General features: G+C 41.3%; 5 protein-coding genes and 2 pseudogenes across 6 annotated transcripts; 4 read left to right on the top strand and 3 right to left on the bottom strand.

Annotated features, from left to right (window-relative positions):
- Positions 1-23: 23 nt before the first annotated feature.
- On the top strand, positions 24-2,515 carry LOC127249594 (cysteine-rich receptor-like protein kinase 44). Its single transcript, XM_051272491.1, has 7 exons — positions 24-856; positions 933-1,067; positions 1,177-1,283; positions 1,346-1,556; positions 1,643-1,883; positions 1,972-2,125; positions 2,210-2,515. Exons 1-7 carry the CDS (start codon positions 91-93, stop codon positions 2,513-2,515), a joined length of 1,920 nt encoding a protein of 639 aa, XP_051128448.1. The 5' UTR covers positions 24-90.
- Positions 2,104-5,276, bottom strand: LOC127249587 (cysteine-rich receptor-like protein kinase 44). The gene is made up of 8 exons (XM_051272486.1): positions 4,352-5,276; positions 4,105-4,260; positions 3,896-4,017; positions 3,600-3,810; positions 3,285-3,522; positions 3,058-3,205; positions 2,608-2,987; positions 2,104-2,525 (listed from the first exon to the last, which is right to left on the bottom strand). The coding sequence occupies exons 1-7, from the start codon at positions 5,124-5,126 to the stop codon at positions 2,643-2,645; spliced, it is 1,995 nt and encodes a 664-aa protein (XP_051128443.1). The 5' UTR covers positions 5,127-5,276; the 3' UTR covers positions 2,104-2,525; positions 2,608-2,642.
- A 281-nt stretch (positions 5,277-5,557) lies between these two features.
- LOC127249586 (cysteine-rich receptor-like protein kinase 44) lies at positions 5,558-8,190 on the bottom strand. Of its 2 annotated transcripts, none has more exons than XM_051272484.1 (7): positions 7,333-8,190; positions 7,110-7,265; positions 6,910-7,046; positions 6,614-6,824; positions 6,286-6,523; positions 6,072-6,219; positions 5,558-6,001 (listed from the first exon to the last, which is right to left on the bottom strand). In XM_051272484.1, exons 1-7 carry the CDS (start codon positions 8,171-8,173, stop codon positions 5,681-5,683), a joined length of 2,052 nt encoding a protein of 683 aa, XP_051128441.1. In that variant the 5' UTR covers positions 8,174-8,190; the 3' UTR covers positions 5,558-5,680. The 2 variants fall into 2 exon arrangements, with proteins under 2 accessions (XP_051128441.1, XP_051128442.1); XM_051272485.1 differs by having other exon boundaries at positions 6,910-7,043; positions 7,333-8,189.
- Positions 8,191-8,336: 146 nt separating this feature from the next.
- LOC127249592 (cysteine-rich receptor-like protein kinase 44) lies at positions 8,337-11,291 on the top strand (annotated as a pseudogene).
- A 1,451-nt stretch (positions 11,292-12,742) lies between these two features.
- On the top strand, positions 12,743-15,338 carry LOC127249595 (cysteine-rich receptor-like protein kinase 44; annotated as a pseudogene).
- A 1,099-nt stretch (positions 15,339-16,437) lies between these two features.
- On the top strand, positions 16,438-18,993 carry LOC127249593 (cysteine-rich receptor-like protein kinase 44). Its single transcript, XM_051272489.1, has 7 exons — positions 16,438-17,242; positions 17,318-17,443; positions 17,516-17,634; positions 17,714-17,933; positions 18,000-18,231; positions 18,306-18,456; positions 18,540-18,993. Exons 1-7 carry the CDS (start codon positions 16,453-16,455, stop codon positions 18,843-18,845), a joined length of 1,944 nt encoding a protein of 647 aa, XP_051128446.1. The 5' UTR covers positions 16,438-16,452; the 3' UTR covers positions 18,846-18,993.
- Positions 18,921-20,156, bottom strand: LOC127249606 (cysteine-rich receptor-like protein kinase 11). Its single transcript, XM_051272504.1, has 3 exons — positions 19,759-20,156; positions 19,541-19,662; positions 18,921-19,460 (listed from the first exon to the last, which is right to left on the bottom strand). Exons 1-3 carry the CDS (start codon positions 19,784-19,786, stop codon positions 19,335-19,337), a joined length of 276 nt encoding a protein of 91 aa, XP_051128461.1. The 5' UTR covers positions 19,787-20,156; the 3' UTR covers positions 18,921-19,334.
- Positions 20,157-20,167: the final 11 nt, after the last annotated feature.

The raw sequence follows: 20,167 nt of genomic DNA, 5'->3' as shown, positions 1-20,167 counted from the left end.
TCGTCATAAATTCATCCATTGTATTGAAGTTGCAAGAACATCATCGCCACTCTATTGCATCAAGCCTTTCAATATGTTCTATACTTCACTATGAGCCATGGAACCATGCCGGCGCCAGCGACATTCATCTTCTTCATTCTGCTCATTTTTGTATCCGTCGTCGCGGCGCAGACACTTCAGGGCTGCAACACGACATACGGGGCTAATCTAGCCACCGTGCTCTCCACTCTACCGACTAACATTGACCGCTACGGCTTCTACAGCGCCTCCCACGGCCAGGCTCCCGATAGAGCCAACGTCATTGCTCTCTGCAGAGGCGATATCGATCTTGCAAAGTGTCAAAACTGTGTGCAAAATGCTGCCGATTCTATTACAAAATCATCATGTTCCGACTACAATGAACGGACAAGCTGGTACCGCACCGATGAGTGCTTGGTAAGACGCTCCAACCAGACCATATTCGGAGTCCCAGCGACAACCACAGTATTCGGGGTTTTCAATCCATCCGAAGCCATAAGCCCTGTTCAGTTTAAGAAGGATTTAGACAGTCTGCTAAATGATCTTCGATCCCAAGCTTCGAATGGCGGCTCCTTGAAAAAATTCGCGACAGGGAATGTAACTGGACCTGCTTCACAAACGATTTTCGCTCTCGTCCAGTGTACGCCGGACATAGATCAAGAAGCTTGTGAAAGGTGCCTAATCAGCGCGGCTTCACAAATACCGTGGTGTTGTGATAAGAAGCGAGGAGGAAGAATCCACCGGCCGAGCTGCTATCTTCGGTTTGAGAGTTACCTCTTTTTCGATGAAACTAGACTAGAAAATGAAGCGCCGCCTCCACCGGGGTGGTTGCAAACAGGTAACCAGACATTAAGATACTTCTTCAGATTCATATGACACTACATGTTTCCGTAGCTGAGATCATCTGATTTCAGGGAAGAGGAAGAACGGTCGAGTAGCTCTAACTATCGCCGTGGCTGTCGCTGTCTGCGCTAGCTTGGTAGTTATTGTTGTTGTGGGAATCCTTGTAAGAAGGTCGAGAAAATCGAAGCCAACTGGAAATATTGATGGTAAGAACTCGATCACTTGTTTCGCCATGTTGAAGATTTCTTTACTAGTAGTTATAACTTATAAGAAACAAGTTTAACCAACTAAAACTATGTGTCACTTGTAATGAAGATGGAGCTGAATCTCTGCAATATGGTTTCAGCACCATTACAGGAGCAACTAATAATTTCTCGGATGAACAAAAGCTCGGTCAGGGTGGATTCGGTGTGGTTTATATGGTAAGAAGTGCAAAAAAGTTGTAACAGATCGAACTATGTCTAATAATGTTGTGTTTTGACAGGGGATACTTGGCAACGGGGAAAAGATCGCCGTCAAAAGATTGTCGAAAGATTCAAAACAGGGATCGATAGAGTTTAAGAATGAAGTTTTGTTTCTAGCAAAGCTTAAACACAAGAATCTGGTGAATCTGTTGGGGTTTTCTTTGGAAGGAACTGAAAAGCTTCTTGTGTATGAATATGTTTCCAATGGAAGTCTGGACAACTTCATTTCTGGTGAATCTTTTTCCTATATACAGCAAACTGACTCTGGCCCTTAGAATAATATTTACGTACTAATGTCGAACATTTCAAACTTGCAGATTCAGTACAGAAACATAAGCAGATGAAATGGGAGACGAGATTCAAGATCATTGAAGGAATTGCCAAAGGACTTCTGTACTTGCACGAAAATTCTCGACTCAAAATCATCCATCGTGATATAAAACCTGGCAACATACTTCTCGATGAAGACATGAATCCTAAAATTGCAGACTTTGGAATGGCAAAATTATTCGGACAAGACGAAAGCGAAGCAAAGACTAAAAGGATTGTAGGAACCTAGTAAGCTTTCTCTAACTATTTCATCATCTTTTCATACACTATATTCTCTTGTCTTCACTTGTACAACTATAAACACTTGTGTTTGTAGTGGATATATGCCGCCGGAATATGCCAACGGAGGGCAATTCTCTGTGAAGTCCGACGTCTATAGCTTTGGAGTATTAGTTCTGGAGATTATTAATGCTCAGAAGAAAAATGGTAGCATTCGAAGCGGAGACAATGAAGTCGGCATTGTCAATTTTGTAAGTACTAAAGAAAAACGACAACTATACAAAGTGTTGGATCGAAGTGCAATGTTATCTAATCAGTTTGTGAACCAACTACAGGCATGGAGAAACTGGCACCGAGGAAATAATGTCGAGACTGTGGATCCTTTCTTGAAGTTGAGCGAAGGCTCGATGATGGACATACTGAGGTGCATTCGAATAGGTTTGTTGTGTTGCCAAAGAGATCCGTCGAAGAGGCCAACAATGGCTTCTGTTGTCCTGATGCTCAGTGCCGCGTCGGTTACACTGCCCGCGCCTTCTGTGCCGGCATTTTATTTCGATTCCGGAAAGGACAGGACAGCAGCTCAGTTTGATGAAAACATGTCTGAAAATGATGCATCCATTACTGATTTGCATCCTCGTTAGCTTCCAAAAGCTGAAAAGGAAAGCAAATTTGTATGTTCTTCGAGGTTGCAATATATTAATCAGATTTGTAATAATCAGACAGTATTACTTACAGTTCATCAGTTCATCGATTGATTTCCAGAAAAGTTCATCGAGGATGCAAATCAGTCGCTGACATTTCATTCTGCGACGAACCAGCATCAGATGCATCTGTCTTACCTTTCGATTTCAAATCATTTTCTTGACTGCGTGCAGAATGAAAGCTACTCGATGCAACATGAAATGCAATCTGCGTAGCCGCAGGCAGTGTTACTGAAGAGCGGCTCAGCATCGACACAACTGAATTCATCAGCGGTCTACTGGCAGGACTTTCTTGAACACACAACAACCCGATGTGAATGAATCTGAGCATATCGTTAATATAATCGATTTCAGTCTTCAAGACAGGATCGATCACATTTTCGGCCGTCCCTTCTCGCCAATGGTTCCACGCCTGATTATTCGACATTGTTAGTTTCAAGTCTTCGCCTTGAAATCGAGACACAAACATCCAATTTACTTACAGTGTTCAAGAGGCCTTCGACGTTATTTCCATTCCTTATTCCAGTTTTTCGACCGCTTACAATTTCCAAGACGAGCACCCCGAAACTGAAAACATCCGACTTGACAGAGAACTTACCGTGCAATGCGTATTCAGGTGGCATATATCCGCTGCAGTTGGACAACAATCAATTAGAACAATTCGCATACATACATAGATTGTTTCCGGAGAATAAGATACTACACTTACTATGTTCCTACAATCCTTCTTGTCTCTGCTTGAGTTTCATCGTGCCCAAATAGTCGCGCCATTCCAAAATCTGCGATTTTAGGATTCAGCTCTCCATCTAAAAGTATGTTTCCAGGTTTGAGATCACGGTGGATGATCCTGAGTCGAGAATCTTCGTGCAGGTAAAGAAGTCCTCTTGCAATCCCTATTATGATCTTACACCGCTTCTGCCAATCCAATTGGGAACTTTTGATCGGGTCTACGATGCAAAACAAGGCGTCATCACCCAGAGCAAGCAAACCGATCGATATATAACAACAGTACAAACAAAATTACCGAATAAGAATTGATCTAAGCTTGCGTTGGGAGCAAATTCGTACACAAGAAGTCTCTCCTTTCCTTCCATGGAGAAACCTAAAAGTCGGATCAGATTTCTGTGCTGAAGCCTAGCCACCAACACGACTTCATTTTTGAACTCCTTGTCGCCCTGCCCTGCTCCGCGCAACAACTTCTTGACGGCTATTTCTTGGCCGTTCGAAAGCTTTCCCTGATGTTTTCAACAAAGCAAAGCCAAATTAGCCGAATTCAGAAATGGAAGTTGCTCGAATACGGCAACAATGAACAAAAATTACCCTATAAACAGTCCCGAATCCTCCTTCTCCCAACTTGTTAGCATAAGCAAAACCATCTGTTGCCTTACATATTCTTCCGAAATCAAATTGCAGCGAATCGACTGCAATGATCTCCTCCGAGGCTGATCACCACAAGTTAAAGAAAGAACTTATGTCCGTTCTCATTGATTTTAACTAAACGACCATCTATACATACGCATAAACCTTACATTCGGAGCTTCTCTGCAGCATCTTCCTTATTCGTTTTCGCAGAAAAATGGCGCCACAAGCAGCGAGCATTAGACACACAGAAATTGCAACAGCAATGCTTATAACAATCTTTTTTGTGTTATCATCTTTCTTTGATCCTGTATTGTTACCTTTCCCTGCAAAAATGAAGAACAACTTAGAGAGTCATCATCTCTGTAATTGCATCAATGATGATTCTGAAACTAATTTTGTTCTTCTGATTCTTACCTGATGAAGAATTGGGGATTTGAGAAATCGATACATTGAGTTCGCGAAGCCTCGTCTCATTGTAGAAGAGATCGACGCTGTAACGAACAGTACAGCTCGATTTCATTTCCGATCCCCTATTTAAAACTCTAGGCAAATCCTGACTCGCCTGAATCAAGCATTCTTGGCATTCCATGGCGGACAAGGTCGGAAAACACTGCACCAGAGCGTACAGTACATCGGAATCCACCGTATTGGAGCTCCCGGCTCCAACTTTAAGGGAGCTCCCGTTCGCAGCCTGCCGACGGAGCAAATCGAGCAGCGCCGTCCGATCCTGCCGGAACTGGACGGGATTCGTCGCCGTATCTTCTCCGATTAAGCCTTCTCCGATACCGTCCATCGGAGTTCCCCTTATAGGTAGGTTCGAATAGTGTACTGTACAAAATTCAAACCACCTAATCCCTTGCTTCCGATACCAGCACGATTGCAGTACTCCGACGGCCGCCATCTGCACGCAGCCGCGGCAATCGTCGGGTAGTACGTCGGCTCTGCAGAGCGCGACGGCGTGTGCCCTGTCGTCGCCCTGACCGACGGCGGCGCTGTAGAAGCCGTACTGGGAGGCGTTTGAGGAGAGAGAGGAGAGTGTGGCGTTCAGATTGGCGAGGTATGTGCTGTCGGTTGTGTAATTTCCCATGTCTGGACAGTTGAAGGGACTCGGATAATCCTCACAGTTGGCAAAATTTAAAACCATCGACAGAATAGCCATTGCTGCTGCTGAGAGCTCCCACTTCACCATTACTGCAAGTTCTCCTATTTCTATTTCTTGGACACTTTTCAGAGACCAACAAAAGACCCTTATAAAAGAGATGGATTGAATTGAATAGGAACCCTAAAAATTGGCTTGGAAACAAGAAACACCAACCGATGACTGTTGGGGATAAGTCAAACATTAGTTTTTATTAGAATTCCTGCTGCCATGCCATCGTGTCCGACTTTCAACATTCGAAATTATTAACATTGAATTGCAAAGTCTGGAGAGAGAGAGACAGAGGCTGCTGTTAGGCGTTGAATCACCTGTTAATAGGGGATTACATAAATGAATAATTTACATAGACGTCTGTTTCTTGAATTCGTTTTTGATATGGAAGTGATCCAAAATGGAGACAATTATCACGTCGAAAAGCTATGTTTTTAAAGTTAATTCTGCATTTCATTTGATCACAGAGATATCAACAGAGAGCATAGCATTTCAAAATCTGTATATCTAAACAGTATGTATATATCCATCTTCATCAACGATACATGCAACATTGTAACAATATTTTACATCGATTTCCAGAATGCTAAAACTCATCGAGGTTGTGGCTCAGTAATAGAAATTTCATTTCGTGAAAAACTCGCCTCCTCCGGTGTATCATTCCCCGGAGCACCTGCACGAGTCGAGCGACCGGATACGACAAAAGCAGGGTGCGAAGCCACAGGTAACGATATGGTAGAGCTACTCAGCATCAGCACGACCGAATTCATCAGAGGTCGATCAGCTGGGTTTTCATGAACACACAGCAACCCCATGTGAAGGTGTCGCAACATATCGCGAATCGAATCGTTTCCAGTCCTCAAAACAGGATCGATCACATTTTCAGCCGTCCCGTCTCTCCAGTTTTTCCATACCTAAGAATTCGTCGCCTCATTAGTAGCTAAACCAGAATCCGCGCAATTTTTTCATATGACAGATACTTACAATGCTCAAGAGATCCTCCACATTGCCTCTGTCGTTGCTTACAGATTTTTTACCGGTTATTATTTCTAAGACGAGGACTCCAAAGCTAAAGACATCGGCCTTGACAGAAACTTCCCCGTATAATGCATACTCAGGCGGCATGTATCCGCTGCAAAATGGCGATTTGGGATTAAATTATGAAGCAGGACACGGCTATGGAAGGCGTAATACTTACTATGTCCCGACAACTGTTTCTGTATTTTCTTGGGTTCGACTTGACTCGAACAATCTTGCCATGCCAAAATCTCCAATTTTAGGATTCATCTCTTCATCCAGAAGTATGTTACTCGGCTTTAGGTCACGATGGATGATCCGGCGATGTGAATCTTCGTGCAGATAAAGAAGTCCCCTTGCAGTACCGCTTATGATATTACGGCGCCTCTTCCAATTCAATTGAGAACTTTTGATCGGGTCTATTCAGAAGAAAAAAAAAAGAAAAAAACAGATTGTTTATTGCGTAGAACGATTAAACAATTAGCACAACAATGTGAGTGAGATATTACCAAATATGAATTTGTCGAGGCTTGCATTCGGCACAAATTCATATATAAGAAGTTTCTGTCGTCTTTCCATGGAGAATCCCAATAGCCTAATCAGATTCCTGTGTTGAAGCCTCGACAACAACTGTACTTCGTTCTTGAATTCTTTATCACCCTGCCCGGAATTCCTCAACAACATCTTCACTGCTATTTCTCGACCATCCGAAAGCTTCCCCTGAACAGAGATTTTGAAGTAGAACATGATCAAATTAACCAAATTCAAAGGATGTAACGAATAGGGCAACAGAGGATTCAATTACCTTATAAACAGCTCCGAATCCACCTTCCCCCAACTTGTTAGCATCCGCAAAACCATTTGTCGCCTTACTTATCACGAAAAAGTCATATTGAAGAGATTCAATTGTGTCAATCTCCTCCATATCCAATTCAGCAGCTGCTGAAGAAAGTATCAACATTAATTTCAATCAAAGTTAAACCATGGTAAAATCAATTCACTTACATTTCGTCTTCTTCTTCATCCTTCTTCTAAAGAAGATTACAGCACAAACAGCAAGTATCAGGCACACTGCAATTGGAACAACTATGGCAATAATAATTTTCGTTCTGTTATCGCCTTTCTTACCTCTCTCGCCATCATCACCATTCCCTGCAACAGCTACAGGAATTGTTTTATTTTTTATAAAAAATAAAAAAAAGAAAGTTTCAAAATTGACTGATTTTACCTGATGGGGAAAGTAGCACACCGAGTTCTTGAAGCCTAGTTTCATTGTAGAAGAGATCAAGATCGTACCGGAGATTGCAGCCGGTTGTCACTTTCTTTGCCCAACTGGCCGCCGGCGGCAATCCCTGAGTAGCCCTAAGCAAGCAAAATCGGCATTCCTCCGGCGACATATTGGGAATACACTGAAGAATCGCATGAACCGTCTCTGAATCCGACGAACTCCGACTCCCAGCCCCAACCTTGAGCAAGGAGCTCCCATTAATGGCCTTTGCAAGAAGGTCCCCAAACAACGCCTCCCGATCCTCCCTGAACGGCACCGGATCCGCCACATCTTCGGAGGCGCCCAAGGTAGTGTCCGCGCCATTATTGGGAACTCCATTTATGGGGAGGTTCGAGTAGTGCAGCATACAGAGGTCGTACCATCTAACCGCCTGCTTTCGATTAGGGCACAATTGGACCAATTGCTCGACCGCGTTTTCCACGCAGCGGCGGCAAGGTTCGAGGAGCACGTCGGCTCTACAGAGGGCGGCGGCGTTTGCTCTATCTTCGCCGTCTCCGACGGAGGCGGTGGCGAATCCGTACTGGGTGATGTTTGGGGAGAGGGCGGCGAGGGCGGCGTTGAGATTGGCGCTGTATGTGGAATTGGTTATGTAATTCCCGGTGAACATACAGCTGTACGGATTCCGGTCGTCGCCCTGGGGCTGCCCGCTGCCGGAATCGGAAACAGCCGCCACAAGTAGAATCACAGAGATCAATTTCCAGTTCGTCCCGGCGCTCATCATGATTGAAATCATGTTCTTTCTATCATCCCCGACTAAAATCAAGAATCTGAAATTGTACATTTGAAATAATATCACAGCAGCTCCAGAAGTCAATTCCACTGAGTCATCTCCTCTTGTCTTATCTAGTGGTGTCATCTTCATTCTGAAAAGTCAAATAAAATCAAATAAAATAAAATAAAAATCCCAAGCCATCCGTCGGGATATTTAAAAAATCCACCGTAGACTATTAAAAGCAGATTCAAAATCTTCATCTTTGAATCATAATACTTCTTTCTGTATTCAAACAAGCAACAATGTCACTGCCCTTCTTCCTCATCCTGGTCCTGCTGCCAAATCTCTCATCCCTCACCACATCCCTTACCTTCTCCAGATGCATAGAAAATGGAAACTTCACAAGTGGCAGCACATACAAAGCTAATCTCGACGCCGTCCTCTCCGCCGTGCCAACAAACATCGACACCTACGGCTTCCACAATGCCTCTTCCGGCCAAGCTCCCGACACAGCCTACGCCCTGCTGCTCTGCCGCGGCGACGTTCCTATGGTTATATGTCGACAGTGCGCGCGCATGGCTATTGTAGAAACTCCCGGCTTCTGCCCCGACCGGAAGCAGGCCGTAGTCTGGTACGATGAGTGCATGCTAAGATACTCGAACCAGGCCATTTATGGAACTCTAGAAACTTCTCCGGAGGGGATGTTCACTAATGGATTATATGTAACTAGTCCAGTGCAACATGTTCGCGATCTAAGAAGGCTGCTTGATAATATTCGATCTCAAGCTGCGAATGGTGGATCGAGGAGGAAATACGGTGCAGGGAAAATAATTGGCCCCGATTCTCAAACAATTTATGCTCAAGTTCAGTGTACGCCGGATTTATCTCCGAAGAATGCGAAACTTGCTTAACTAATGCGGCTATGAGATTTCCAGAATGTTGTTCGGGGAAGATAGGGGGCAGAGTCCTCTGGCCGAGCTGCAATGTTCGGTTTGAGAGTACTCCGTATTGGTTTGACGATGGAAATGTCGAAAAAGCGCAGCCTCCATCGCCGAGTGCGTTGCCTGATCCAACAATGTCGACACTGAAATGCAAGAGTCTCTTATCTTATAGATAGCATAGGCTGTAAGAAGTTTTGGTGTTAGAGCATGTATGTGACCGTCTTACCTATTGCAGGCCAGTGTAAGAAAACTCGAGTTATCGTGGCTTCTGCCTCAGTCTCGGCATCTATAACGGCGTTCCTCGCTGTTCTTGTTGGCACCTTCGCGATAATGAGGCGAAGACAAGAATCAACGCGGCAGATTGAGAGTAAGGAGTAAAATTGTCTGCTTTATCTTCTATTCGACGAGTGTGTAATTTTAGACTTGATGATACTGCAGCAGGCGAGCACGACACGGTTGAACCTGTTCAATACAGTTTCAGCACCATCAGAGCTGCAACTAAAAATTTCTCAGATGACAAGAAGCTCGGACAAGGTGGATTTGGGGCTGTTTATGAGGTTTGTCTGATGTAAGAAGATACAAATCGCTTTCATAGCAGCATCAACGAATATGTAATGCACCTTAATTGTTTCTCTGATCAACTATTAGGGAATACTACCAAACAGAGAAAGGATTGCAATCAAAAGATTGTCGAATGATTCGGGCGCAAGGATTGTCTGAGTTTAAGAATGAAGTTGTGTTTCTAACAAGGCTTCAACACAAGAATCTCGTGAAACTTTTGGGATACTCCACGGAAGGAACCGAGAAGATTCTTGTTTATGAATATGTTCCGAATAGAAGTCTAAACTACTTTCTATCTGGTAATAGAGCTTAGTTACTTTCCTTAATTCCCCAAAATATTTTTCGCTACATAATCAGTTCCACTTTATGCAGATCCATCGAAACATCTGGACTGGAAAACGCGATACAAGATCATCGAAGGAATTGCAGGAGGACTATTGTATTTGCACGAAAATTCAAATCTCAAGATCATTCACCGCGACATAAAGCCTAGTAACATACTTCTCGACGAAGACATGAATCCTAAGATTTCAGACTTTGGAATGGCAAGATTATTCGAACAAGATGAAGCAGAAGGAAAAACAGGAAAGATTGTAGGAACATAGTAAGTAACAAAACTACGACTCTTTAAGCTTATATAATATTAGTATCTAACCAAAATCCGCGGCTTGTATATATACATACATATATATATATATGACAGCGGATATATGCCGCCAGAATATGCAAAGCACGGCCTATTCTCTGTGAAATCCGATGTCTACAGCTTCGGCGTACTATTTTTGGAAATTATTAACGGACAAAAGAACTCTAGCCATATCCAAACTGGACGCTTAGTCGGCATTGCTAGTTTTGTAAGTAGCAGAGAAAATCAAGTGACTATAATTTGAACCAAACTTGCAATGCTAATCAAGCTTTCAATTTATCACAGGCATGGGAAAATTGGCGCGACGGAAATAATTTCGATACGGTGGATCCGTTCTTGAGGTCGAATCCAGGATCAATGGTTGCCATGCTGAGGTGCATTCAGATCGGTTTGTTATGTTGCCAACACGATGCACATAAGAGGCCTACAACAGCATCTGTTGTGCTGATGCTTAGCAACTTGTCGATGACGCTGCCGGCGCCTTCTGAGCCCGCGTATTGGTTCAATGCCGCAGAAAGCAGAGGACAGGATCGGACAAGTGAGCATGTGTCTGAAAATGGTGCCTCCATTACAGAGCTGCATCCCCGTTAGTTTGTTTTGAAGATGATAATTGAATTCCCTGTTTCATTCATGAAAATTCCTATGAATAAGTTTGGAATGTCATGTTAGAGGGTCGGAATGACTATATGATATATTTTGTTTTTTATATTTAAAAATACATATACAACATGATATAAAAAAATTTAAATATACCGTACAAAGTACTTCTAGCTAGGCCTAATGTCACAGGCTGACATTCCTGCTCCTGGTTCTCGGCCATAGTCTGTCCATGTGTGCGAGCTCTTGTCCTGTACGGCTGTTTAATGACCTATATCTTGGTGCAGGTACGTGTTCCGCATGATTCTCCCGTACCGCATGGTATATCCCGGGTGTGTTGCGCACAGGGGACGGCTGGTCTGAGCCTCAGCGCGGGCGTGGCCTAGGCGCCGGGCGTGTCAGCTTCTGTACACTTGACACTAAGCTTACTTGGTCGTTAATGTGAGTCACAATTAGATAAGTCATTAATAAATACATTATTATATTAGTGGATGTGATAAAAATATTTTATAAAGCATAAAAGTGAGTTAATAGGGTGATTTTTATTTTTATTTTCTATTGAATAAATCGAATGTATATTTAGTAGTGTTGTATTTGTAAATAGATTCGAGGTTGAAGTTCATAGATTAAGACAGGTAAGTGTATACTATTAGATAATAAAATAATACTCCTATATAATAGAAATAAATAAATATATATTTAGCATAAATTAATTTTATAAAAAATAAATTTATAATTTTAGTTATATATTTATTAATTTAATAAAAATAAAAATAAATTATTATACATAAATATATTTTGAAAAAAAAATAGAACATATAAAATTTTACAATTGAAAGTATAATATAATCTACAATAATAAAATAAAATAAATTAGGAGAAACTATGCATATTTTTTAAAAATTTGCCTACTTTTTGGTTAGAACTTTAAAGTGGTCCAAGTAGCTTAGACAAATAATGTACAATAAATTTACCTAGTGCACATTTTCGGCTACGAGTTATTTTATTTTATATTTTTTTAAATGTATCAAGTTGTGAGCAAAAAATCTATAAATCAAACAAATTTAGGATTTCTGTCCACAAACAAACACAAATAAATAAATAAATTGGTACCAAAAATAGTAAACCACCCTTCTATAAGATGCAGTCGTGAGCCATTAAATAAATGTGGCCTGGTCAACGCGGTCAATGCATTTATTTTTTGATAAATATTTTTCAACAAACTATCTGTCAATACATTTATTACAGTTTCATTTATGGTTTATTAGAGTTGAATGATTCTCCCACATAGAGCTTTCGTTAGAGTTAGAGTAACGGGGAAATAATTGTGCCGTACATGAAAATATTAAAATATAATAGATATTTTTATAAAATATGAATATGCATTATCAAATTTAAAATTTAATTTAAAAGATTATATTGCAGCTCAATTCAAATATTAATATTACCAATTTCAAATCTAACTCTTGATACTAGTTCTTTAAATTAGAATGATGTAAATGATTGTTTAAATACGTATAGTTTATTTATTTATAAACGAGAGTCAAACCAACAATTACTTTCATTTGTACCTAATTTTCTTAGAATCGGTAAAAAGTGAACGGGAGTTCCACCCCAGAGTTCGAAAGTTGATTCTGTTAAAGACGAGAATCTGGGGTTCCAACTTAAAACCAATTGATTGTAAGTAGAATAACCCTTCACTCCTTATAAAATAGAGGAATCCCAACATTATATCCAAAGTGAGATACTTAACCGATTCCGCAACTATATATACATAGCAATAGTCTTACCTTTCGAATGTCGTCTCCTTCCTGTGACAATGGAAGGGACCTTCATCTTCATCATCTTCCTCGTACTCTTCCTTAATCTCTTATACCTCACCTCTACCCAACGCCTTGTCTTCAGAAGTTGCATGGAGAATGGAAACTACACGAGTGGCAGCCTATACAAAGCTAACCTCGACGCCATCCTCGACGCTCTCCCGACAAATATCGACACCAACGGCTTCTACAATGCCTCCTTCGGCCAAGCTCCTAATACCGTCTATGCCCTGCTGCTCTGTCGAGGCGACGTTCCTATCGACATATGTCGACAGTGTGCGCGCACGATTGCTAGGCAAACGCCTTCGACCTGCCCCGACCGGAAGCAGGCCATCGGCTGGTACGACGAGTGTATGCTAAGATACTCGAACCAGGCAATATATGGAATTGTTGAAACTTCGGTGGAGAAAGTTGTGTCGAATATGTATGACGCGATTAGTCCATTTCAACACGTCCGGGATCTAAGAAATCTGCTGGAAAATCTTCGGCGCCAAGCTGCGAATGGTGGTTCGAGTAAGAAGTACGCCGCGGGGAAAATGATCGGACCTTATAATCAAACAATTTATGCTCTAGTTCAGTGTACTCCAGATTTGTATCCCGAAGAATGCCGAAAGTGCTTAGAAAACATCGCGGCAAGATTTTCGCAATGTTGTTTTGGGAAGATTGGCGCGAGATTTCATTGGCCTAGCTGCAGCTCTCGTTATGAGAGCGTTGGCTTCTTTTTCGATGATAGAAATGGCGAAAAAGCATCACCTCCATCGGCTGGCGCGCCGCACCATGAGCTGCCTGAAAGATCGATTAAATGTAAAACTCTCTTACTTTATAAGGCATGAATCAACTGCTAATCCGATCAAATTAACATGGTGCTATGCTGATATATGTATAAATGGATCAGCACATGATTTGCGGCCTACATTAATTAATAGGCCAATATATGCATAACTCTATGTTGATCTTACAGCATGTATGGAATGTTTTTGGTTCTTGCAGCCGACTGTCATAAAACTCGAGTGATCGTTGTTACTGCCTCAACTACGGCATCCTTGATGCTCTTGGTTCTTGCCGCAACCTTAATAGTAATGAGGCGAAAACTAGAATTTACGCGACAACTTGAGAGTAAGGGATACAATTGTCTCTGTTATATGATTTGAATCAGCTCTGGATATCGAAATAGTATATGACCTTAGCACTTGATAAATTAACGTGCAGCTGGCGAGCGCGACCTTGTTGAATCTATACATTACACTTTCGGCACGATTACAGCTGCAACTGATAATTTCTCGAATGAGAAGAAACTCGGGCAAGGTGGATTCGGAGCTGTATATGAGGTAATTGATTCATATGATCTAAGACAAGAGAATGAAATATGGTATGTAACATATCTTATCTTTTTCGATCAAATGTTAGGGAATACTACCGAATGGAGAAAAGATTGCAATCAAAAGATTGTCGAAAGATTCGGCACAAGGATTGTTCGAATTCAAGAATGAGGTTGTGCTCTAGCGAGGCTTCAACACAAGAATCTGGTGAAACTTTTGGGTTTCTCTGGGGAAGGAGAAGAGAAGCTTCTTGTTTATGAATATGTTACCAATGGAAGTCTCGACAAGTTTATATCACTAAACAGAGGTTAGTTACTTCTTCTTTTAATTTGTATGGATTGAGAGAGTACTTTGATGTTACACAAATACAGATCCAGAAAAACATTTAGATTGGCATGCACGATACAAGATCATTGTGGGAATAGCCAGAGGACTTCTGTATTTACACGAGAATTCGAGGCTCAAGATCATTCACCGCGACATAAAGCCTAGTAACATACTTCTCGACAAAGACATGAATCCTAAGATTTCAGACTTTGGAATGGCAAGATTATTCGAACAAGATGAAACCGAAGGAAAGACAGGAAAGATTGTAGGCACATAGTAAGCGATAAACTACTTTTCTTACGCATTATCTTGATCATATCATCATCTAACCAATTTCGGATACTTCAGCGGATATATGCCTCCAGAATATGCAAGAAACGGCCGATTCTCTGTGAAGTCCGATGTTTATAGCTTCGGTGTTCTAATTTTGGAAATTATTAACGGACAAAAGAACTCTAATCATATCCAAAACGAAGATTCAGTCGGCATCACTTATTTTGTAAGTCCCTGAGAAAACCAACTACATATATTACTTGAATCGAACTTGCAAATGTTATTGAATCTCGCCATTTGTCGCAGGCATGGAAAAATTGGCGCGACGGGAAGAATGTTGACACAGTGGATCCATTGTTGAGATCAAATCCAGGATCAATGGGTGCCATACTGAGTTGCATTCACATCGGTCTGCTATGTTGTCAACAAGATGCACACAAGAGGCCAACAACAGCATCTGTTGTCGCAATGCTTGGCAACTTGTCGATGTCTCTGCCCGCGCCTTCTGAGCCTGCATACTATTACAAGGCTGGAAGCAGCAACACACAGGATCTGTTGAGCCAGCGTATGTCTGAAAAGGATGATTCCATTACTGACTTGCAGCCTCGTTAGTGTTTAAGATCATCAACTGGTCGATGGTAATGATTTGAGTTTCATGCAATCAAATATAAGTTGTTTAACTGATTATTCGAAGAGCTGTTCAAACATATGTTGTTCAAACATATGAACATACAGAAAAAAATAAAAAACAATTGGAGCACAAACTATTCGATCCAATAATAAACAAAAAAGAAGACAACCAACAATATTTTTACTATAGACATAAATATCGATGAATTACTAGGCATTGTTCGAGCCAGAATATTGGGCTTCGAGTAAATCTCACATTGTGATCCCTGAAAAGTCATTCTTGACTTTGTCAAGTCATCGTAACGAAAGTTCAAATGATTTGGGAGAGATTCAGGGCAACCTCAGCGTCCTTGGGGTCTTAGAATATTGTCTTCTTTTTACTTTATAATGGAATTCCAAATCATGTATAGTACTATTACTTTTATTTCAAATGTAGTTCAATGCTGAATTTTATGTATTCTAAGGCAATGAAACTTAAATCCCCACTTGTTTGACTTGTGTTTTATATATATATATTATAGGAAAAACAAAAAGTATCTAAATATGGCCCAAATCTTCTACAAATCAATCCATTGAGCTCTTGTTCAGTTTCTGTGGCTGTAATGATTCCTGATTCCTCAAAAATCCATCTTTCAAGAAAAAACAAAAGAAGAAAACCAATCTTTCAATTCCCTCCAGTGCCTATTTTATTAATGTAACACATTCACATCATCTTTAAATTGGATTTGATATTGGGGGGAATTAATTCTTTATTTATTTGAAATCTAATTTCTATTATTTATTAAATAATTACTATTCCATATAAAATACTTATGACAAACTAATGTCAAAAAAAAAAAAAAAAAATCAAATAAGACACAAAAATAAAAATCCAAGTAAATATAAATTTTCTATCGGATTATTGTATTAAAAACAATTAACTAAATTTGTAGTCGACTTTTTCTTCTTCTTTTTTGGTAGACATTAACAATCTGCAAGAGGGTACTTTCATGGTCGTGCTTGGCTGAATCCATCAACCAAGTGGATCTACAGTTGTCCCGCAGGTGTGAACTCATGGTGAGGTAATAAATTCAAATATTCGACACCTTTAAGTCTGGTTTGTCAAAAAAAAAGATTGGATCTATAGTGATGTTGTACGGTTCCACTACGACATTACTTCATGTAATAAAGCTGATACAAACTCTTCTTTCTCCATACTCTTCCCTTTCGAACACTCATATTCAATTAAGGAATAATGTCTATGGCCTTCATTTTCCTCACAACTCTGCTGCTCAATCTCTTCCCCTTCACTACATCTGATAATTTATATTCCTGCAAAGACACTGGAACCTACAAAAATGGCAGCAGATACAAAACTAATCTCGACAACATCTTATCCACCCTCCCCACAAAAATCGACACCAACGGCTTCTACAACGCCTCCGCCGGCCGAGCTCCCGAAACCGTCTACGTCCTATTCCTCTGCCGAGGCGACGTTCCGGCGAGCATATGCCGGCAGTGCGCAAGCTACGCCATTGCCGAAGTTTTCAAATTCTGCCCCGACCAAAAGGGCGCTATCGTCTACTATGATCAATGCATGCTGCGATATTCGAACAATGTCATATATGGAACCGTGGAGACTTCTGCGGATTACATGTTCCCAAATCCATTTGTCGCGACTGCTCCGGATCAACATAATCGCGATCTAACAAGGCTGCTGGATAGTATTCGTCGCCAAGCTGCGTATAGTGGCTTGGGCAAGAAATACGCTGCGGCGAAAATAAATGGCCCTGATTCTCGAACAATCTATGCTCAAGTTCAGTGCACGCCGGATCTATCGCCCGACGTATGCCTAAACTGCTTGAACAATGCCGCGGCGCTAGTTCCACAATGTTGTTCGGGGCAGATAGGGGGCAGAGTTCTCTGGTCAAGCTGTAATATTCGGTATGAGGACACTCCTTTTTTGTATGAAGACGGTAATGAACAAAATCCGCAGCCTTCATCAGGTGTCGCGGCGAATGAGCCACCGGGGAAGTCGCTTAAATGTATGGCGCATTAGTCGTATGGTTCCAACTTAACTTTGTATTAGAGCATGTACACAATTGTCTTAGTTATTGCAGGCGACTGTGGAAGAGCTCAAGCTATTGTCGTAGCTGCCTCAGTTTCTGCATCAGTGATCCTCGCTGCTGTTATCGGCGCGTTGGTTGTAAGGATGGGGAAAGAAGAATCGAGGAGGCGACGTGAGAGTAAGGAATATGTAGTTAATCGTCTGTTTTACGATGTATAGAAACTACGTGTAAATTCTGGTTTTTCGGCAGCTGGCAAGCGCGACGCCGTTGAATCTGTTCAATACACTTTCGGCGCAATTAGAGCTGCAACAGATAATTTCTCGGATGAGAAGAAGCTCGGGCAAGGTGGATTTGGAGCTGTATATGAGGTAATTCATTCATATGATCTAAGACAAGAGAATGAAATATGGTATGTAACATATCTTGTTTTTTTCGATCAAATGTTAGGGACTACTACCGAATGGAGAGAAAATTGCGATCAAAAGATTGTCGAAAGATTCAGCACAAGGATTGTCTGAGTTTAAGAATGAGGTTGTGCTTCTAGCGAGGCTTCAACACAAGAATCTGGTGAAACTAAGGGGTTTCTCCATGGAAGAAACGGAGAAGCTCCTCGTTTATGAGTATGTCACGAATGGAAGTCTAGACAAGTTTATAGCCGGTAGCAAAGGTAGGTTATTTTTCTTTATTCGATGTAATGTTCTTTAGGCCACTGTTTGATGTTACACTAATACAGATTCGGCAAAACATCTCGATTGGCATACTCGATACAAGATCATCGAAGGAATCGGCAGAGGACTTCTGTATTTGCATGAGAATTCGAGACTCAAGATCATTCACCGCGACATAAAGCCTGCTAACATACTTCTAGACAAAAACATGAACCCTAAGATTTCAGACTTTGGAATGGCAAGACTATTCGAAAGAGATGAAACCGAAGCAAAAACAGGAAAGATTGCAGGAACATAGTAAGTGATAAACTACTGCTGTAAAAGATAGTCTCTTAATTATATCATCGTCTAATCAACTTCGGATACCACAGCGGATACATGCCTCCGGAATATGCAAGACATGGTCGATTCTCTGTAAAGTCCGATGTCTATAGCTTTGGAGTTCTAATGTTAGAAATTATTAACGGACAAAAGAGCTCTAATCATATTCGATGTGAAGATGAAGTCGGCATCACCAGTTTTGTAAGTACTGCACAAAACCAACTACATTTATATTACTTGAATCGAACTTTCAAAATGTTGATGAACCTCACCATTTATTACAGGCATGGAAAAATTGGCGCGACGGGAAGAATGTTGACACAGTGGATCCATTGTTGAGATCAAATCCAGGATCAATGGGTGCCATACTGAGGTGCATTCACATAGGTCTGTTATGTTGCCAAAATGATGCTAACAAGAGGCCAACAACAGCATCTGTTGCACTGATGCTCAGCAACTTGTCGATGATTCTGCCGGTGCCTTCTGAGCCGGCATATTATTTTGGTCCTGCAAAGAGCAGCTCTTCGGATCAGTTAACCTTGCATATCTCCGAAAATGGCGCCTCCATTAGTGAGTTGCATCCTCGTTAGGTTTGATGATCATCGATGCAATGCAGCTGATAAAAATGAATTTTAAGGATGTAAATGAAACATTGGGTTATACGGTACAATGTTCATCACTCGCTGGATACGCGTCATTAATTTATATATCCACAAACGGGAGTCCCAACACGGATTTACTGAAAATCATCGAGGATGCAAATTGGTAGCTGACATTTCGTTCTTGGATGAATCAGCTCCAGATGTTTCTATCCTAACCTCTGAACTAGAATCATAGCTATTCGACGCGAAATGAAATGCAGGCTGCAATGCTGCTGGCAGTCTTATGGTGGGGTGGCTCAGCATCAACACAAGGGAGTTTATTGGTGGTCGATCTGCGTCATTTTCTTGAACACACAGCAACCCAATATGAATGCATCTCAGCATATCATTGATAGCATCTCTTTCAGTCTTCAACACAGGATCGATCACATCTTCGCTCATCCCGTCTTGCTAACTTTTCCACGCCTAAGAGCCTAATCAGATTTCTTTTCTGTGTTGAAGCCTTGCCACCAACACTACTTCATTCTTGAACTCGCTATCGCCCTGCATTGCATCTCTCGACAACCTTTTCACGGCTATTTCTTGGCCATTTGAAAGCTTTCCCTGGAAATTTAACACAGAATCCAATTAACCAGATTCCGAAACAATGGCTGTTCATATATGGCAACAGTAGATCAAATTACCCAGTAAACAGCTCCGAATCCACCTTGCCCAAACTTGTTAGCATGAGCAAAACCGTTTGTCGCCTTACATAGAGTATCGAAATCATATTGCAGGGAATCAACTGCATTTATCTCCTCCGAGGCTGATCACAAGTGAAGACAAAATCCATGTTAGTTCTTGGTGGCGACGAACCTCGATATATTTATCTTAATCCTAGACAAAAACACATTAATCTTACATCCAGAACTCCCCTGCAGCATCTTCATTATCAGTTTTCTCAGGAAAATGGCAGCACAAGCAGCAAGAATAAAACAGGCAGCAATTGGAACGACAATGGTTACAACAACTTTAGTTACTGTGCTATCATCTTTCTTGACTATTGTAGTATCATTTCTCTTTCCTGCAAATTAAATCCGGAGGAACTCATCAATTCATATCTGTATATGCATTAGTGATGATACAGAAGATTTTACCTGGCGGCGGATTAGGATTCTGGGCTATCAACTGTACATTGAGCTCCCGAAGCCTAGATTCATTGTAGAAACTGTGTAACCTGTATCGAACATTGCAGACAGATTTCAGCAAATCTGCCCCTTCGGAAGCCCTCGGCAAATCCTGAATTGCCTGAATCAAGCAATCGTTGCATT

This window comes from Andrographis paniculata, unplaced genomic scaffold (assembly GCF_009805555.1).
Source record: "Andrographis paniculata isolate CXL003 unplaced genomic scaffold, ASM980555v1 Contig36END, whole genome shotgun sequence".
Taxonomy (NCBI): Eukaryota; Viridiplantae; Streptophyta; class Magnoliopsida; order Lamiales; family Acanthaceae; genus Andrographis; species Andrographis paniculata.
This window is presented reverse-complemented; position numbering and strand designations above follow the sequence as displayed.